Source organism: Oncorhynchus gorbuscha, linkage group LG02, assembly GCF_021184085.1.
Source record: "Oncorhynchus gorbuscha isolate QuinsamMale2020 ecotype Even-year linkage group LG02, OgorEven_v1.0, whole genome shotgun sequence".
NCBI lineage: Eukaryota > Metazoa > Chordata > Actinopteri > Salmoniformes > Salmonidae > Oncorhynchus > Oncorhynchus gorbuscha.
In genome coordinates this window covers 111,921,705-111,941,066 of record NC_060174.1, presented here as the reverse complement: position 1 = coordinate 111,941,066, position 19,362 = coordinate 111,921,705, and the positions used below count along the sequence as shown (strand labels likewise).

Sequence of the window (19,362 nt, the reverse complement as noted above, 5' to 3'; positions counted from 1 at the left end):
AAGGGGCCCGAACCATGAAAAACAGCCCCAGACCATTATTCCTCCTCCACCAAAATGTACAGTAGGCACTATGCATTGGGGCAGGTAGCGTTCTCCTGGCAGCCGACAAACCCAGTTTTGTCCGTCGGGCTGCTAGATGGTGCAGCACGATTCATCACTCCAGAGAATTGTGTTTCCACTGCTCCAGAGTCCAATGGTGGCAAGTGTTCACACCACTCCAGCCGATGCTTGGCATTGCGCATTGTGGTCTTGGTCTCGGCCATGAAAACCCATTTCATGACGCTCCAGGCAAAGTTGTGTTGATGTTACTTCCAGAGACGATTTAGAACTCTACTGAGTGTTGCAACCGACGACAGACGTGGTACACGACTCAACGGTTGCGCTCTGTGACCTACCACTTCACAGCTGAGCAGTTGTTGCTTTTAGGCTGGGTTTCTGTACAGCACTTTGAGATATCAGCTGATGTACGAAGGGCTATATAAATAAATTTGATTTGCTCATAGACATTTCCGCTTCACAATAACAGCACTTAGTTGATCAGGGCAGCTCTAGCAGGGCAGACATTTGACAAACTGACTTGGAAAGGTGGCATCCTATGATGGTACCACGTTGTCACAGAGCTCTTCAGTAAGGCCATTCTACTGTCAACGTTTCTCTATGGGGATTGCATGGTGGTGTACTCGATTTTAGGCTGAAATAGCTGAATCCACTCATTTGAAGGGGTGTCGACATACTGCTGTATTGATAGTTTATATATAATAAAGATAGCTGCAGACTGAGGGATGCACATGTTTTATTGTACAACATTTCAACACCAAAACGGAAATATTAATTGTGCAGGTATCCATCCATTAATTGTTAGTTAATTTCTTGCACCAATCACCTGCAAGTCATGGGATGTGTGTAGCTTTATAACAGATGTATTTAATATTATAGAGAACTCACATCAGAACATCCCACCAAACAGAACAGATGATAATCAACCAATAACATACGGGACAAGAGAGCGGTACGTTTTTACAAACTTTTATTCCTCTGTACATCTCCCCAGCAGCCGTTTATATGATGCCAATCTGGAACAGACGAGACAGGTATTAGCCAGGACTCATAGGGCAGTTATAAAGCATCACTATAGACAGTCTTTATATAATGAGTCACAGTGAAGGTGGTCTGTTGGAGCCTGGACAAGGACACCAGATTCAACTTGTCAACTATTCACCTTGATGAGTTGAATCAGGTGAGTTAGTCTGGGTTACAATACAAATGTCTGCTGTTGGGGGTGGGGGGCTATCGAGACATTACTGTCAGTCTCACCTTATTAGCAACATCCAACGCATCGTAATCTGGAGCCAGACGGACATACGCCTTCTTCTCACCATCAGGCCTTGGACGAGAGAGGATTGTTAGAACGTATGGCCTCGTTTGTGTTTCAGATGTCAGTGGGATAAAGAACTCCCATTTCCCAATTGTATAAGTGGTTCCTTTGACGACATCTACACTGGGACTGAACCAACACCCAGCAATGGGGGGGGGGCATCATAAATAACTCTTCACTGGGTAACTTCAACCAGCTGTCCCGGAACAAAAATATTGGTCGACCGAAAGTTGTCTATTCTTTCAACCAAACTACTTTAAGATGTATTTTTTCATACATAGACACCCCATGTTTGGATAAACGCAACTATATGCACTGAGCTTGTCTAATGCTTAAAGCTCAGTTTGATTAAATCAGACCCCTGGAGCCAGGCGTCTTATGGCCACATGGTGTTAAAACCTGACAGCGAGTGCCGGTGTGACCGGCACACGTGTCTCCTCCGTGCTGCAGCGAACAGGTACCACAGAAAGTGTTTATGGTGCTGCTGGGGTTGAGGTTGCAAAATAATTATAGCTATTTACTTTTACTTGTTTCTGACTAAAAGGTTGTGTTAACGAAATCCCTCATTTGTTTAAGAAAAACATTCTATTGCCTCAACCCTTGCTCTCTTTACGTGAAACATGTACATATCACGTGTGACCAATAGGGCCTAACTTAGAGCCTATCATAATCACATCAATAAATTGGGTCTAAACTCAATGCGGTAACAACAAAATGATGCAGAGGACGTGAAAAAGACACTCGTAATGGGGGGGATGTTTACTGGGTACTCAGGAGGGAATGGGGAAGTCAGATCTGTGGAAGACATTTGATTTAGTTGTGGAAAATATTGGGGATCCAGACAACGGAGTGTATTGGTGCAAGTGTTAAAGAAATAAGTCTGTTCTAACGAGAAAATAAAGCCTATATTACAGCAAAGACTAAAAACAGTTGCATGCATTTGTTAATTGCTGTTCATTTATTGTTTAGGATCATTATTTAAAAGCTCCTGTTATTTAATTTCAAAATTTCAAATTGTGCACAAAGGGTTTTACATCCCTGTTAGCGAGCCTTTCTCCTTTGCTAAGATAATCCATCCATCTGACAGGTGTGACATATCAAGAAGCTGTTTAATCAGCATGATCATTACACAGGTGCACCTTGTGCTGGGAACAATAAAAGGCCACTGTAAAATGTGCCGTTTTGTTACATCACACATGTCACTGATGTTTCAAGTTGAAGGAGCGTGTAATTGGCATGCTGACTGCAGGAATGTCCACCAGAGCTGTTGTCAGCCCCCAAAAGGAGCAAATCAGACCGCTGTCTTGTGAACCATGGGAAAATAATCAATTTGCGACTACTCTACTAACTAAATCTTGGGTCGACGAATAGCCAATCAAGCAAGCAATAGACTAAATGGGGTCAGCCCTAAACCAGGGCCACCCTCTTCTGTCAGATTGCCTCAAACCCCTACTCTGACCTCACGGCTCAACATGGAGGCATCCATTAAACAAACTCCACTACAGCTACAAAGGTAATGGGCAAATGTACTAGGTGGCCAGGTCAGACAAGCAGGCAGTACAGCATGCATCTATGGAGTCTAATGGGACAAGTCAGTTTAGCGGTAGTGATGCCTGGACTACATTCAGGTTAGTAATGTCAGGATATATTAAATGGTTATTTACCTGATGAGTGTGTTGACCTTGGCCACGTCAATGTCGTAGAGCTTCTTGACTGCATGTTTGATCTGATGCTTGTTGGCCTTGACGTCTACAATGAAGACGAGGGTGTTGTTGTCCTCGATCTTCTTCATGGCAGACTCTGTTGTCAGAGGGAACTTAATGATGGCATAGTGGTCCAACCTGGGAGAGAAAAAAGGAGGAAGACGTGTGGAAAGGGAGGAGGAAGACGTGTGGAAAGGGAGGAGGAAGACGTGTGGAAAGGGAGGAGGAAGACGTGTGGAAAGGGAGGAGGAAGACGTGTGGAAAGGGAGGAGGAAGACGTGTGGAAAGGGAGGAGGAAGACGTGTGGAAAGGGAGGAGGAAGACGTGTGGAAAGGGAGGAGGAAGACGTGTGGAAAGGGAGGAGGAAGACGTGTGGAAAGGGAGGAGGAAGACGTGTGGAAAGGGAGGAGGAAGACGTGTGGAAAGGGAGGAGGAAGACGTGTGGAAAGGGAGGAGGAAGACGTGTGGAAAGGGAGGAGGAAGACGTGTGGAAAGGGAGGAGGAAGACGTGTGGAAAGGGAGGAGGAAGACGTGTGGAAAGGGAGGAGGAAGGGTGGGGTAAGGAGAGCAGTTCATTAGACCAGTGTGATCCAAACCTAGGAGCCAATCTAAATCCTTCAAATGGCCCCTCTGCAAGCCAACATGTTACATCCTTGCAGGAGAAGACCTACATATGAAGGAGCAGTATTACCACGTCCACAAAGCAGCGAGGAGTTCTGATCGACAATCCATTTGGACTTCTAGATCACGTTGAATAAGACTGGAGAAATCCTAGGGCAGCACTTCTACTCAGACACTGTGAATATGGACCTGACCTTACCTACACAGCCTTTAGCTGAGACCAACATGTCTGCTGTCCTGCTTTACAGGAAATCCCTCCTAGCAGACAAACTGACCTGAACCATCAGTGGTTTATAAGGAGGGAATCCCCCCTAGCAGACAAACTGACCTGAACCATCAGTGGTTTATAAGGAGGGAATTGCCCCTAGCAGACAATATTCTGTATAGAGCACTTTCACAAAGTACAAGTCAAACAAGTGTGCATGTACTGTATAATTTTAAATACTTACTTGTTTCTGCGCGGGGCACTCTTGCGGGGGTACTTGGGTTGTCTGCGGAGGCGCAGGGTTTTGGGGCGGCGGAAGGTTGGGGAGGTTCTAATCTTCTTCTTCCTCTGGCTGTGGACTCCTTTCAGAACAGCCTTCTTGGCCTTCAGGGCCTTCACCTTGGCCTCGGTTTTGGCAGGGACAGCTACAGAGGGAGACAAGACGTTAGGCAGGGACTCCTAACAAGGACGGGGTACATTAACTGGTTAGTGGGGGGGTGTTAAAAACAGATTTCTATCATCCAGGCATCTAAACACCAAATCCAGTTACGAAGAAATCTAACAGGAATGTGGGATTTAAGTAGGAATTCACATTGATTTCTCTGAGCAGAAGAACGAACTAGTCACCCCATCATGGACCACAGTCTAACGGGGAATCTAAAAACCTAACAGTGTTCTGGGACAGATTTCCCCAAAACATCTTCAGGCTACGTCCATCGGTAGAACAGGGGGGAATCTAAAAACCTAACAGTGTTCTGGGACAGATTTCCCCAAAACATCTTCAGGCTACGTCAATCGGTAGAACAGGTTGCCATTTTGCAAAACAGTCTTTATTAATGTTGCACTTGAAATCACAGGTAACACCTGCCTCAGACCACTGGTACAACAACTCATTAATTAGATCACGGTTTGCCCTCCAGCACTTAACACACACAGAATCTCCACTAAATATACAACAACAATTTGTATCTCCCGTGACAGACAAATCTCATAGGTGAATGAATATACAGCGCTTTCGGAAAGTATTCAGACCCTTGACTTTTCCCACATTGTTACATTAGACTTATTCCAAAATTGATTAAATAGTCAATCTACACACAATACCCCATAGTGACAAAGCAAAAACAGTTTTGAAAATATTAAAAAACTGAAATACACTGCACAAAAAAATAAAGGGAACACTAAAATAACATCCTAGATCTGAATGAATTATTCTTATTAAATAGTTCTCTTTACATAGTTGAATGTGCTGACAAATCACAAATTATCAATGGAAATCAAATTGATCAATTTTCAAATTTATCAGCCATTTGGGTGGGTTGTAGACTCCGTCTCATGCTACCACTAGAGTGAAAACACCGCCAGCATTCAAGTGACCAAAACATCAGCCAGGAAGCATAGGAACTGAGAAGTGGTCTGTGGTCACCACCTGAAGAAACACTCCTTTATTGGGGGTGTCTTGCTAATTGCCTATAATTTCTACCTGTTGTCTATTCCATTTGCACAACAGTATGTGAAATTTATTGTCAATCAGTGTTTATAATTAAGCTAGGGTAGCCTAGAGGTTAGAGCTTTGGACTAGTAACCGGAAGGTTGCGAGTTCAAACCCCCAAGCTGACAAGGTACAAATCTGTCGTTCTGCCCCTGAACAGGCAATTAACCCACTGTTCCCAGGCCGACATTGAAAATAAGAATATGTTCTTAACTGACTTGCCTGGTTAAATAAAGGTAAAATTAAATAGTTGTGTTGCTAAACCACCAACAAGTCCATTGTTAATGTTATCTAAAAGCTCACATTTCACAGTACCCTAACCAATAACCTAAACATTAACATAGTAGGCACATGGAAACAATATTTAACTTTCAACTTCACGTTTAAATAATGGCATAATCTGTAGGTCTACTTGAAACAATTCCTGGCTGCCATAAGACAAAAATGACTTGTTAAGCAATTAAAACCAATAATTTTATTTTTGGGTCACGTTGATATTTTTTCTAAATATGTGACAGACTTACTTGTTCATAGTTTACACAATTTGAAGCAATGTTGAATTTACAGTCAAACATTGCATGAAAAAAAGCAAGAGAAACACTTTCAATACACAACACATTGAAACAATGCAAACAAATAGACTGGCGTCAGGAAGTTTATTCTGTTGCTAAATACTTTAGGAGCCACAGCAAACTCTAAAGCCGATCTTCTGAAATCATTGTAAGTCCTATAAAGTCCTATTAAGTTTCACATTGTATGGATTAATTGTTGTGGTAGAGGACCTTGTGCATTTAAGGTAAACTAAACCCAATGTTTATATCCCAAAACAAAGCAACTAGAAACAGCAAGCTTGCTTGCTAAAATGCCATGAATGTTTCATGCGTCGACATGTCCCAAAACGAATAGTTTGTTAATAGTTAATTTTGATAATTCAGCCTGCGTGTCTTGAGAGCGATGACGCACACCCGGTCTGGTGTTCGGTTTAATAACGTTACATGACGACTAGACCCGGTAGTCACATCCAACTATATCAACTGAAGCACGTTAACTAACTAGTTATGACAACACAATGGGCATTTTGATAGTAGATCATGTACTTGTACAATAATAGAAACGTTTCGGTCCCATCAAATGTAGTAGCTCGCTAACATTAAGCCCAGCTTCAACTGCACATGTCTCTGCCACACAGCACTATGGGGCATCTGCGTTAATACGGACCTGACTAAACCAACACGTGCACAACTTAACAGGGCCTTAGAAACGATTATTATACCACACAGACACCAGAGTCCAGTGTTTAACCAGGAGGAATTAGAAATGATAGATAAGCCAACGTTGAAGTTAGCTAAATAGCATAGCCTAACGTCGCTGCCAGCCGGTTGCACCGTTCCACATTTAGTGACCGTAGACAAAATAAGCACGTCTGTGATTTTCATCGGTATAATATAGCTATATATTAATCTTGGTAAACATGTACATAGAACATACGTGGTTGTGTATTTTATCTGACTTTACGGGAAAACAATGTACAGATTCACGAACCTTCCTTCTTCGCCTTCGGTGCCATGTTGAGAAAGGAAGAATGATTGGGGTTTCCGCAGCTATAATACAGGGGCGAGAAACCGGAACTCACATATCGCGAGACTGGCGAACTGCATCATTGTACTTGTAGTTAAAGGTCACCATTTCTCGGATGAGTCCAAAAATATTTGGAATTACATACTGCTACATAGGAACTGTAGCTCAGTGGAGAACAGCTAACTATGATTCTGCTACACAGAAACTGTAGCTCAGTTGCACCCCTAAAAACATTTGTCATAAGAAACTAGCTCCTGGTACTGGTACATGGGAACTATTGCTCAGTGGACTACAAAGGAACTGTACAGTAGTGGACAACAGCCAACTATGATTCTGCTACATGGGAACTATAGCTCAGTGGACTACAGCTCACTATGTGTTGTTTGTTAGATGTGACAGTGGTCTGGTGTTGAGAATATCAGGTTGTATTTATTATTTTAAATTGAACCTTTATTCAACCAGGCATGTCAGTTAAGAAAAAAATATTATTTGGAATGAATGATACATCTTACTTAAAAGATTTTCCAACATATCTTTCCAGAAGAAAATCATTAGAAATGTGAGACGTTCAACAGCAGAATAGTCAACCTAGCATTTATTTGAAACATTCAACAGCAGAATAGTCAACCTAGCATTTATTTGAAACATTCAACAGCAGAATAGTCAACCTAGCATTTACATGAGAGGGCCTTGACTGGCTGCCCTGCGTTCCAAATGGCATCTTATTTGCTATATGGTGCACTACTTTTAACCAGTTCCCAATGTGCCCAAAATAGGGAATAGGGTGCTATTCAGGATGCAGGGCCTTCACTGGTTACTACACATCTGTCGAGTTGAAACTACAACTACAGGAAGTAGTGGTATGCTCTATCAATGGACTGATTACATAGGACAATTATAGTTATGCCTTTATATAACCTCATGCATTCCTACAGAGTTCTGTAATGTGTATATCTACACAGGAACATATTAGTTAATAGTTAAGCAGGTAGGTTTAACAGGCTACATTCCGATATGAATAGAGACGGTGAGATTGTAGAGTTGTTGCTTATGGGATAGTGTCAAACTCCAGTCCTCGAGGGTCGAGTGTCTGCGGGTTTTCACTACTCTCTTGTACTTGATTGATCAATAAAAGGTCACTGATTAGTTAGGAAATCCCCTCACCTGGTTGTCTTGGTCTTTATTGATTAGTTAGTAAATCCCCTCACCTGACTGTCTAGGTCTTTATTGATTAAATAGGAACTCCCCTCACCTGACTGTCTAGGTCTTTATTGATTAAATAGGAACTCCCCTCACCTGGTTGTCTAAGTCTTTATTGATTAAATAGGAAATCCCCTCACCTGGTTGTCTAGGTCTTTATTGATTAGTTAGGAAATCCCCTCACCTGACTGTCTAGGTCTTTATTGATTAGTTAGGAAATCCCCTCACCTGGTTGTCTAGGTCTTTATTGATTAGTTAGCAAATCCCCTCACCTGACTGTCTAGGTCTTTATTGATTAAATAGGAACTCCCCTCACCTGACTGTCTAGGTCTTTATTGATTAAATAGTACCGCCCCTCACCTGACTGTCTAGGTCTTTATTGATTAAATAGGAACTTCCCTCACCTGACTGTCTAGGTCTTTATTGATTAAATAGTACCGCCCCTCACCTGACTGTCTAGGTCTTTATTGATTAGTTAGCAACTCCCCTCACCTGACTGTCTAGGTCTTTATTGATTAAATAGGAACTCCCCTCACCTGGTTCTCTAGGAATTCATTGGACAAGAAATGAAAGGAGATCAGAAAAACCAGCAAACACAGCCGTCCAGGAATAGAGAATGACACGTTTAGAATAGACTGTTGGTAGCTATTCTCTAGGGTTAGATAGGAGACTAGGTCAAAGAAGTTTGACAGTGCTGGGAGGGGCCCTGTTTCCTGGAGGTCTTCTAGGAGAGGAAGGTTCGGACGGTGCCCTTGACCAGTCCTCTGCAGAAGGGACATTTCCTCAGGGAGGGTCCCTGGTTCCTGGAGGTCTTCTAGGAGAGGAAGGTTCGGACGGTGCCCTTGACCAGTCCTCTGCAGATGGGACATTTCCTCAGGGAGGGTCCCTGGTTCCTGGAGGTCTTCTAGGAGAGGAAGGTTCGGACGGTGCCCTTGACCAGTCCTCTGCAGATGGGACATTTCCTCAGAGAGGGAGCACACTCCTTACAGACCACCAGGTGACCACAAGGGATGAAGACAATGTTCACCTCCTTGTCCATACACACCTTACAGGTCCGCTCCTCCTGCAGGCGCCGTAGCTGCTCCTCCATCGGCAGGTCTGGAGGGGAGGAGGGGGAGAGGAGGAGGAGGGGAGAGGAGGGAGGGGGGAGAGAGATGGAAGAATAGAGATGTAAGAATGGAGAGACATAAAACAGACATGCCCCCGCCCCCCTCCCCCTTCCCATTGGATGAGGAGACTGACCCAACCCATCCCAGTTCCAAGGTCAGCCGGCCTCAGCCACAGCTGAAAGCAGCCTAGTGTGTGTATGTGAAAGTGTGTGTACCTGAGAGATCTTGACTCGGTGATGCGGCTTCATTTGCCTGGGCTGAAAGGTGCATTGAGAACAAGAATTAAACAGAAGTCTGAAATGAAACTGAGTTGGACTGAACTGAGACTAACTAGGCTAGACATGATGTCACTCTGATGTCACGGAGTAGGGCTTTATTACATAGATTTGATTGCCTACCTAGATCAGTTGTGTTCCTGAACTCCTGACCCCAGCTCTACCCACCAATCATTCTCACAGTGACATGGTCAGAACATCTCTCCACCCCTGCCAAACCTGGAGGACTGGACTACTGTTTAGGGAGTTAGGGGGCTAGGAGTCAGGGAACTAAGGAGTGAGAGTTCATGGGGCTAGGATTTAGGGAACTAGGGAGTGAGGGGTTAGGGGGCTAGGAGTTAGGGAGTGAGGGGTTAGGGCCCATGAGACTACTGGTTAGGGGACTAGGGAGAGCCCGACAGCACAGTTGATGCTGTGGCACGCAAACATTGCTTAATGCATATAACGTCTGAGCAGGGGAACGTGACCTTACGAATGAGGTGATGTTTTATCCAGAGGTCTCTAGCAGGTTAGGGGTCAGAGGTGATGTTTTACCCAGAGGTCTCTGTGCAGGATAGGTGAAGGTATTTTTGGTAATTGGTATTTTATTAGGATCCCCATTAGCTGTTCCACATGAAACATGACATAATGGACAAGAACAGCTCAAGGACAGAACTACATACATTTTCAAAAAGGCACACGTAGCCTACATATCAATACACACAAACTATCTAGGTCAAATATGGGAGAGGCGTTGTGCCGTGAGGTGTTGCTTTATCTGTTTGTTGAAACCAGGTTTGTTGTTTATTTGAGCAATATGAGAGAAGGAAGTTCCATGCAATAAGGGCTCTATATAATACTGTACGCTTCCTTGAATGTGTTCTGGATTTGGGGACTGTGAAAAGACCCCTGGTGGCATGTCTGGTGGGGTAAGTGTGTGTGTCAGAGCTGTGTGTAAGTTGACTATGCAAACAATTTGGGATTTTTCAGCACCTGCAGCTTAACTAGATCTTTCTTTGCAGCACTGGACCACACGACTGGACAATAATCAAGATTAGACTAGATTCAGCAGAACATGCTTTTTGGTGTGTTGTGTCAACAACAACAAAAAAGCAGAGCATCTCTGCTCCATCGACATCTGTAGATGTTAAGCTAGCACAGGTACATATAACCATCCCTTCTAATTGCTAAGAATGACCTAGAAAAAAACACAAGAAAAAGAAGAATAGGGGGAGGAGTGATTCTACCATAAGAAAATAGGGGAATATATTCAAAACCATTATAGTTGTAGGTAAAAGCATCAACTAAACTTATGTGGGAAAAGGGACTGGATCTCCCTAGGGGTTAGAGCTCAGGGGGGGGGGGGTACGGTTAGGTATGGGGGTTAGGGTTAGAGCTCAGAGGGGTTTGGGGGTACAGTTAGGTATGGGGGTTAGAGCTCAGGGGGTTGGAGCTCGCGGGGTGTTGGAGCTCGCGGGGTGTTGGAGCTCTGTTGTACGGTTAGGTATGGGGGTTAGGGTTAGAGCTCAGGGGGGTTTGGGGGTACAGTTAGGTATGGGGGTTAGAGCTCAGGGGGGTACGGTTAGGTATGGGTTTAGGGTTAGAGCTCAGGGGGTTGGAGCTCTGTTGTACGGTTAGGTATGGGGGTTAGGGTTAGAGCTCGGGGGGTTTGGGGGTACAGTTAGATATGGGGTTAGAACTCAGGGTTAGGGTGGGGAATAAGGGTTAGGGTCACAGGGGATGGGGATGGGGAATAAGGGTTAGGGTTGTAGGGGATGGGGAATAAGAGTTAGGGTTATAGGGGAATAAGAGTTAGGGTTATAGGGGAATAAGGGTTAGGGTTATAGGGGAATAAGGGCTATAGGGGATGGGGAATACAGGCTATAGGGGATGGGGAATAAGGGCTATAGGGGAATAAGGGTTATAGAGGATGGGGAATAAGGGCTAGGGTTATAGGGGAATAAGGGCTATAGGGGATGGGGAATACAGGCTATAGGGGATGGGGAATAAGGGTTATAGGGGATGCGGAATAAGGGCTATAGGGGATGGGGAATTATTATTATTATTATTATTATTATATTTTTTAACCTTTATTTAACCAGGCAAGTCAGTTAAGAACACATTCTTATTTTCAATGACGGCCTGGGAACAGTGGGTTAACTGCCTGTTCAGGGGCAGAACGACAGATTTGTACCTTGTCAGCTCGGGGGTTTGAACTCGCAACCTTCCGGTTCCTAGTCCAACGCTCTAACCACTAAGCTACGCTTCCGCCCCAAATAAGGATTAGGGTTACAGGGGATGGGGAATAAGGGTGAGGGATATAGGGGATGGGGAATAAGGTCTATAGGGTATGGGGAATAAGGGTTAGGGTTATAGGGGAAGGGAAATAAGGGCTATAGGGGAAGGGAAATAAGGGCTATAGGGGATGGGGAATAAGGGCTATAGGGGATGGGGAATAAGGGTTAGGGTTATAAGGGTTAGGGTTATAAGGGTTAGGGTTATAGGGGATGGGAATAAGGGCTATAGAGGATGGGGAATAAGGATTAGCGTTATATGGGAATAAGGGTTCGGGTTATAGGGGATGGGGAATAAGGGTTAAGGTTATAGGGGAATAAGGGGATAGGAATAAGGGTTAGGGTTATAGGGGAATAAGGGTTATAGGGGATGGGGAATAAGGGTTAAGGTTATAGGGGAATAAGGGTTATAGGGGATAGGAATAAGGGTTAGGGTTATAGAGGATGGGGAATAAGGGCTAGTGTAACAGTATAATTTTTAAACCGTCCCCTCGCCCATACCCGGGCGCGAACCAGGGACCTTCTGCACACAACGACAACATTCACCCTCGAAGCATCGTTACCCATCACTCCACAAGAGCCGCGGCCCTTGCAGAGCAAGGGGAACTACTACTTCAAGGTCTCAGAGCAAGTGACGTAACCGATTGAAACGCTATTTACACTAGGGATATCGGGAATAAGGGTTAGGGTTATAGGGGAATAAGGGTTAGGGTTATAGGGGATGGGGAATAAGGGTTAGGGATATAGGAGACTAAGGGTTATAGGGGAATAAAGGTTAGGGTTATAGGGGATGGGGAATAAGGATTAGGGTTATATGGGAATAAGGGTTAGGGTTATAGGGGAATAAGGGTTATAGGGAATGCGGAATAAGGGCTATAGGGGATGCGGAATAAGGGCTATAGAGGATGGGGAATAAGGATTAGGGTTATATGGGAATAAGGGTTATGGATATAGGGGAATAAGGGTTATAGGGGATGGGGAATAAGGGTTAAAAAATAATACATAAAAAAGGGACTAGAAGCGAAGCTGCCATCTTTCGGCGCCATCTTGTGGCTTTACCATCGAGAGCCTCTTGACCGGTTACATTACAGCCTGGTATGGCAACTGCTCGGCGCTATAGAGAGTAGTGCGTATGGCCCAGTAAATCACTGAATGTGCTATAGATGTTGTTTAAGTCTGCATTCTAGTGCGTTTTGTGTCTTTCCAATATAGAGCTTATGACAAACAAGGCACTCGATCACATAAACCACATTTCCGGTATCCAGTTGTACTTGCCTGATTGGGAACACCAAGCCTGAATGCCTATTGGACAGAGATTGTGTTTGGGTAAAGTATTCATTCTGTATCTGTTTCTTCTTAGTCCGGCTTGAATAGACTAGGATGTCCATCAGGCTCCTATAGGTTGAGATTACCCTCTGTCTTGGCCTCACAATCATTCTGGGCCTGTCGAAACTTTTATTTAAGTTCAGCCCCACCAGAGCCTTAGAATAAGTCCCCACAAATGGAACCACAGGGCGGTTTTCCCTCTCTACCTGATATGCTCCATGGGTCTAGAAGGTCTGATTGACCTCAACCGCTCTCAGGAACCTCCTGGAGTAGCCCCTGGGCCTTAAGGCTGAGAAGAGACTTCTTGTGGCCTCCTCTATATCCCCAGGGATACTACAGATTCTGTGGGAAAGTATAAGTTGTGATTTGATCAACCCTCTACATGTGTGCTTTGGATGGAAACTACATTAGTGAAAGAGGGCATGTCTATCTTTTTCCATAAAGAAAAATGTAGTTGCCAATTGTTAAAATGTTTCGTATTGCAAAATATGCGTAATAGCGATGCAAGTTCAAAATGTTTACGAATTCCCTGAATTCAGAGGTGGAGCCTCCCCACAGTCCAAAACAAAATCAGCCAGATACCTGAGGTAGAGAGAGCAATGGTAAGGTCTTACATTTAAGAAAAACACTTTCTTCGCAAAAACTTGTGTACAAATGTGCAAATGTCTTTCCTATATGGTCGTACCATGTACCTGGAGATAGTACTTCACATTGAACTCAGTCGTTTCTGGTGAGGCTCAACTCCAACAAGTTCAGGATAACTCTACGGTCGACTGGGGTCAGGATAACTCTCTACGGTCGACTGGGGTCAGGATAACTCTACGGTCGACTGGGGTCAGGATAACTCTACGGTCGACTGGGGTCAGGATAACTCTACGGTCGACTGGGGTCAGGATAACTCTACGGTCGACTGGGGTCAGGATAACTCTACGGTCGACTGGGGTCAGGATAACTCTACGGTCGACTGGGGTCAGGATAACTCTACGGTCGACTGGGGTCAGGATAACTCTACGGTCGACTGGGGTCAGGATAACTCTACGGTCGACTGGGGTCAGGATAACTCTACGGTCGACTGGGGTCAGGATAACTCTACGGTCGACTGGGGTCAGGATAACTCTACGGTCGACTGGGGTCAGGATAACTCTCTATGGTCGACTGGGGTCAGGATAACTCTCTACGGTCGACTGGGGTCAGGATAACTCTACGGTCGACTGGGGTCAGGATAACTCTCTATGGTCGACTGGGGTCAGGATAACTCTCTACGGTCGACTGGGGTCAGGATAACTCTACGGTCGACTGGGGTCAGGATAACTCTCTATGGTCGACTGGGGTCAGGATAACTCTCTACGGTCGACTGGGGTCAGGATAACTCTCTACGGTCGACTTAAACAGGATACCTCTGAAAGGCATGTGCAACTGCTTGTAGACCTAATCTGATATCAAGGTTTGTGTACAGAGAATTATTATCAATGTAGAATAAAAAAGCTTTTCCTGGTATCTTGGAAGGTTAAATGTTAGAATGTTGGGGAGTTGTAAGTGAACATTACATTGTTCTAGCCAGTATTTTACAATGTCAGAAGCTGTATCCCTACTCCAGTGAACCGGATCCCAGGGGTCTGTGCGAAACCTAAGTTTACTAAGGTAATTTAAAAAAATCCCATCTCTCCACTATGACCTTATTCAGCTTCTGTAAGATACACTGCTGATCGATAGCTGGTCTATCTGAGTAATGTATAAATGGTACATAAACTGTTGCATTGGGAAAGGCCTCCTTACTAGTCCTCAACAGTTGCTGCAGTTGCTTCCAAGATGTAGTTGGCACTCGCCTCCCCAAACAATTGTTGAGGCCTACAGACAACACTATCTTCTCGGTCATTGGGTTTGATTGAAGCTTCTTGAAAACACTGTTAATATGATAAAAGTTGGCCCCAGGGAAACTATCCACCTGTACATTAGAATCTAAAAATTCTAGAATACGTGCTAGATTAGAATACCCCACAATCACTGTTGGTTTATCTATCTGTATTTCCCACACCTGAATGTTCCTCTCTGACCTAGGCTTTGTTATAGGTTCCAGACCTGAATGTTCCTCTCTGACCTAGGCTTTGTTATAGGTTCCAGACCTGAATGTTCCTCTCTGACCTATTCTTTGTTATAGGTTCCAGACCTGAATGTTCCTCTCTGACCTAGGCTTTGTTATAGGTTCCAGACCTGAATGTTCCTCTCTGACCTAGGCTTTGTTATAGGTTCCAGACCTGAATGTTCCTCTCTGACCTAGGCTTTGTTATAGGTTCCAGACCTGAATGTTCCTCTCTGACCTAGGCTTTGTTATAGGTTCCAGACCTGAATGTTCCTCACTGACCTAGGCTTTGTTATAGGTTCCAGACCTGAATGTTCCTCTCTGACCTAGGCTTTGTTATAGGTTCCAGACCTGAATGTTCCTCTCTGACCTAGGCTTTGTTATAGGTTCCAGACCTGAATGTTCCTCACTGACCTAGGCTTTGTTATAGGTTCCAGACCTGAATGTTCCTCTCTGACCTAGGCTTTGTTATAGGTTCCAGACCTGAATGTTCCTCACTGACCTAGGCTTTGTTATAGGTTCCAGACCTGAATGTTCCTCTCTGACCTAGGCTTTGTTATAGGTTCCAGACCTGAATGTTCCTCACTGACCTAGGCTTTGTTATAGGTTCCAGACCTGAATGTTCCTCTCTGACCTAGGCTTTGTTATAGGTTCCAGACCTGAATGTTCCTCACTGACCTAGGCTTTGTTATAGGTTCCAGACCTGAATGTTCCTCTCTGACCTAGGCTTTGTTATAGGTTCCAGACCTGAATGTTCCTCTCTGACCTAGGCTTTGTTATAGGTTCCAGACCTGAATGTTCCTCTCTGACCTATTCTTTGTTATAGGTTCCAGACCTGAATGTTCCTCTCTGACCTAGGCTTTGTTATAGGTTCCAGACCTGAATGTTCCTCACTGACCTAGGCTTTGTTATAGGTTCCAGACCTGAATGTTCCTCTCTGACCTAGGCTTTGTTATAGGTTCCAGACCTGAATGTTCCTCTCTGACCTAGGCTTTGTTATAGGTTCCAGACCTGAATGTTCCTCTCTGACCTAGGCTTTGTTATAGGTTCCAGACCTGAATGTTCCTCGCTGACCTAGGCTTTGTTATAGGTTCCAGACCTGAATGTTCCTCTCTGACCTAGGCTTTGTTATAGGTTCCAGACCTGAATGTTCCTCTCTGACCTAGGCTTTGTTATAGGTTCCAGACCTGAATGTTCCTCTCTGACCTAGGGCGTTATGGGTTCCAGACCTGTATCTCCCTCTCTGACCTAGGGTGAGTTATGGGTTCCAGACCTGAATCTCCCTCTCTGACCTAGGGTGAGTTATGGGTTCCAGACCTGAATCTCCCTCTCTGACCTAGGGTGAGTTATGGGTTCCAGACCTGAATCTCCCTCTCTGACCTAAGGTGAGTTATGGGTTCCAGACCTGAATCTCCCTCTCTGACCTAGGGTGAGTTATGGGTTCCAGACCTGAATCTCCCTCTCTGACCTAGGGTGAGTTATAGGTTCCAGACCTGAATCTCCCTCTCTGACCTAGGGTGAGTTATGGGTTCCAGACCTGAATCTCCCTCTCTGACCTAGGGTGAGTTATGGGTTCCAGACCTGAATCTCCCTCTCTGACCTAGGGTGAGTTATGGGTTCCAGACCTGAATCTCCCTCTCTGACCTAGGGTGAGTTATGGGTTCCAGACCTGAATCTCCCTCTCTGACCTAGGGTGAGTTATAGGTTCCAGGCGTGGGGTCGGAGTAGATCCATGTGGTGGGCATGTCTTTAAAATGTTAGAAGGGGACTCAGATTGGGAATCACTCCGACAACACTGGCATTTAGGAGTACCATCCATCATCATGCACCTATTGGTTGTACTTTGACAACAGCACACTGAGCCTGCTCCACTCCACCCCGGGAGCCCTGCTGTTCTGTGTCTGGAGGAGAAGCAGAAGAGAGGGAGTTACTACATGGCAGCCCTACATTACTATATGACACCTTCTGTATACTGTTTCTGGGGAACTGTTCCTGATCTACAGTAATAGTACTCTCTCCCTGCTTGCTGAACACTCCTGGTTGAGAAGGGCCAGTCGGTGGTGGAAAGGAGTCAGAGGACAGGGCCTCAGGAGGTCTGAATGGTTGAAGCTGTAGCATTAAGGGTTTCTGCAGAAGAAGCAATACACTTCAGTTTCTACACAGCTTTACTCCAGCTCACAACTCTGTTAAAAACCTCCAAATCAAAACCCTGCAACTCCTCCAATCCTGTGGCTATCACTGCATAATCATGTACTATTAGAAGAAAGGACAATGTCTATCCATTCCGCTGTGTTTTATCTCACTGTCTGTATTTGACTGACTCAGAGATGAAGGCTTAACTAAAACTGTGAGACCTGTCTTGTCATACCAAAAGGGCAAAGGCTGTCTGGTGTAACAGTAGTTCTAGGGGCAGTCTTTCTGTCTGGTGTAACAGTAGTTCTAGGGGCAGTCTTTCTGTCTGGTGTAACAGTATATCTAGGGGCAGTCTGTCTGGTCTGATATAACAGTAGTTCTAGGGGCAGTCTGGTCTGGTATAACAGTAGTTCTTAGGGGCAGTCTGTCTGATCTTGTGTAACGGTAGTTCTAGGGGCAGTCAGTCTGTCTGGTCTGGTGTAACAGTAGTTTCTAGGAGCAGTCTCTGTCTGGTGTAAGAGTAGTTCCAGGGGCAGTCTGTCTGGTGTAACAGTAGTTCTAGGGGCAGTCTGGTCTGGTGTAACAGTAGTTCTAGGGGCAGTCTGTCTGGTGTAACAGTAGTTCTAGGGGCAGTCTGTCTGTCTGGTCTGGTGTAACAGTAGATCTAGGGGCAGTCTGTCTGGTCTGGTGTAACAGTAGTTCTAGGGGCAGTCTGTCTGGTGTAACAGTAGTTCTAGGGGCAGTCTGGTCTGGTGTAACAGTAGTTCTAGGGGCAGTCTGTCTGTCTGGTATAACAGTAGTTCTAGGGGCAGTCTTTCTGTCTGGTGTAACAGTATATCTAGGGGCAGTCTTTCTGTCTGGTGTAACAGTAGTTCTTAGGGGCAGTCTGTCTGGTGTAACAGTAGTTCTAGGGGCAGTCAGTCTGTCTGGTGTAACAGTAGTTCTAGGGGCAGTCAGTCTGTCTGGTGTAACAGTAGTTCTAGTGGCAGTCTGTCTGGTCTGGTGTAACAGTATATCTAGGGGCAGTCTGTCTGGTCTGGTATAACAGTATATCTAGGGGCAGTCTGTCTGTCTGGTGTAACAGTAGTTCTAGGGACAGTCTGTCTGGTGTAACAGTATATCTAGGGGCAGTCTTTCTGTCTGGTGTAACAGTAGTTCTAGGGGCAGTCTTTCTGTCTGGTGTAACAGTAGTTCTAGGGGCAGTCTTTCTGTCTGGTGTAACAGTAGTTCTAGGGGCAGTCTTTCTGTCTGGTGTAACAGTAGTTCTAGGGGCAGTCTTTCTGTCTGGTGTAACAGTAGTTCTAGGGGCAGTCTGTCTGTCTGGTATAACAGTAGTTCTAGGGGCAGTCTGTCTGGTCTGGTGTAACAGTAGTTCTAGGGGCAGTCTTTCTGTCTGGTGTAACAGTATATCTAGGGGCAGTCTTTCTGTCTGGTGTAACAGTAGTTCTAGGGGCAGTCTGTCTGTCTGGTGTAACAGTAGTTCTAGGGGCAGTCTGTCTGTCTGGTGTAACAGTAGTTCTAGGGGCAGTCTGTCTGTCTGGTGTAACAGTAGTTCTAGGGGCAGTCTGTCTGTCTGGTGTAACAGTAGTTCTAGGGGCAGTCTGTCTGTCTGGTGTAACAGTAGTTCTAGGGGCAGTCTTTCTGGTGTAACAGTAGTTCTAGGAGAAGTCCGTCTGGTGTAACAGTAGTTCTAGGGACAGTCTGTCTGGTCTGGTGTAACAGTAGTTCCAGGGGCAGTCTGTCTGTCTGGTGTAACAGTAGTTCCAGGGGCAGTCTGTCTGTCTGGTGTAACTGTAGTTCCAGGGGCAGTCTGTCTGTCTGGTGTAACTGTAGTTCTAGGGGCAGTCTGTCTGGTCTGGTGGGGGAGGATCATCATTGCTCACCCAATTGGACATTACTGGTCAAGACCTGAAATCGGTTGTGGAGTGGTATCGACATATTGATGGAATAAGATCACTAAAACTGATGGTTAGACAGGGTAGACCCAAGAGT

General features: G+C 45.0%; 2 protein-coding genes across 5 annotated transcripts in view; both read right to left on the bottom strand.

Annotated features, from left to right (window-relative positions):
• Window positions 1–776: 776 nt before the first annotated feature.
• On the bottom strand, window positions 777–7,035 carry LOC124015753 (60S ribosomal protein L23a). Its single transcript, XM_046331209.1, has 5 exons — window positions 6,939–7,035; window positions 4,149–4,329; window positions 3,040–3,216; window positions 1,315–1,384; window positions 777–1,073 (listed from the first exon to the last, which is right to left on the bottom strand). Exons 1-5 carry the CDS (start codon window positions 6,961–6,963, stop codon window positions 1,059–1,061), a joined length of 468 nt encoding a protein of 155 aa, XP_046187165.1. The 5' UTR covers window positions 6,964–7,035; the 3' UTR covers window positions 777–1,058.
• Window positions 7,036–7,552: 517 nt separating this feature from the next.
• LOC124015734 (inhibitor of apoptosis protein-like) overlaps window positions 7,553–19,362 on the bottom strand; it is a 90,502-nt gene continuing 78,692 nt past the window's right edge. For 2 of the 4 annotated variants that reach the window (XM_046331172.1, XM_046331182.1), the window contains 2 exons: window positions 9,499–9,540; window positions 7,553–9,272 (listed from right to left, as the gene is read on the bottom strand). In XM_046331172.1, the coding sequence (XP_046187128.1) occupies window positions 9,079–9,272; window positions 9,499–9,540 (236 nt within the window). In that variant the 3' untranslated portion in view covers window positions 7,553–9,078. The remainder of the gene's footprint in view (window positions 9,273–9,498; window positions 9,541–19,362) is intronic. The other 2 variants (XM_046331190.1, XM_046331198.1) reach the window with 2 other exon arrangements.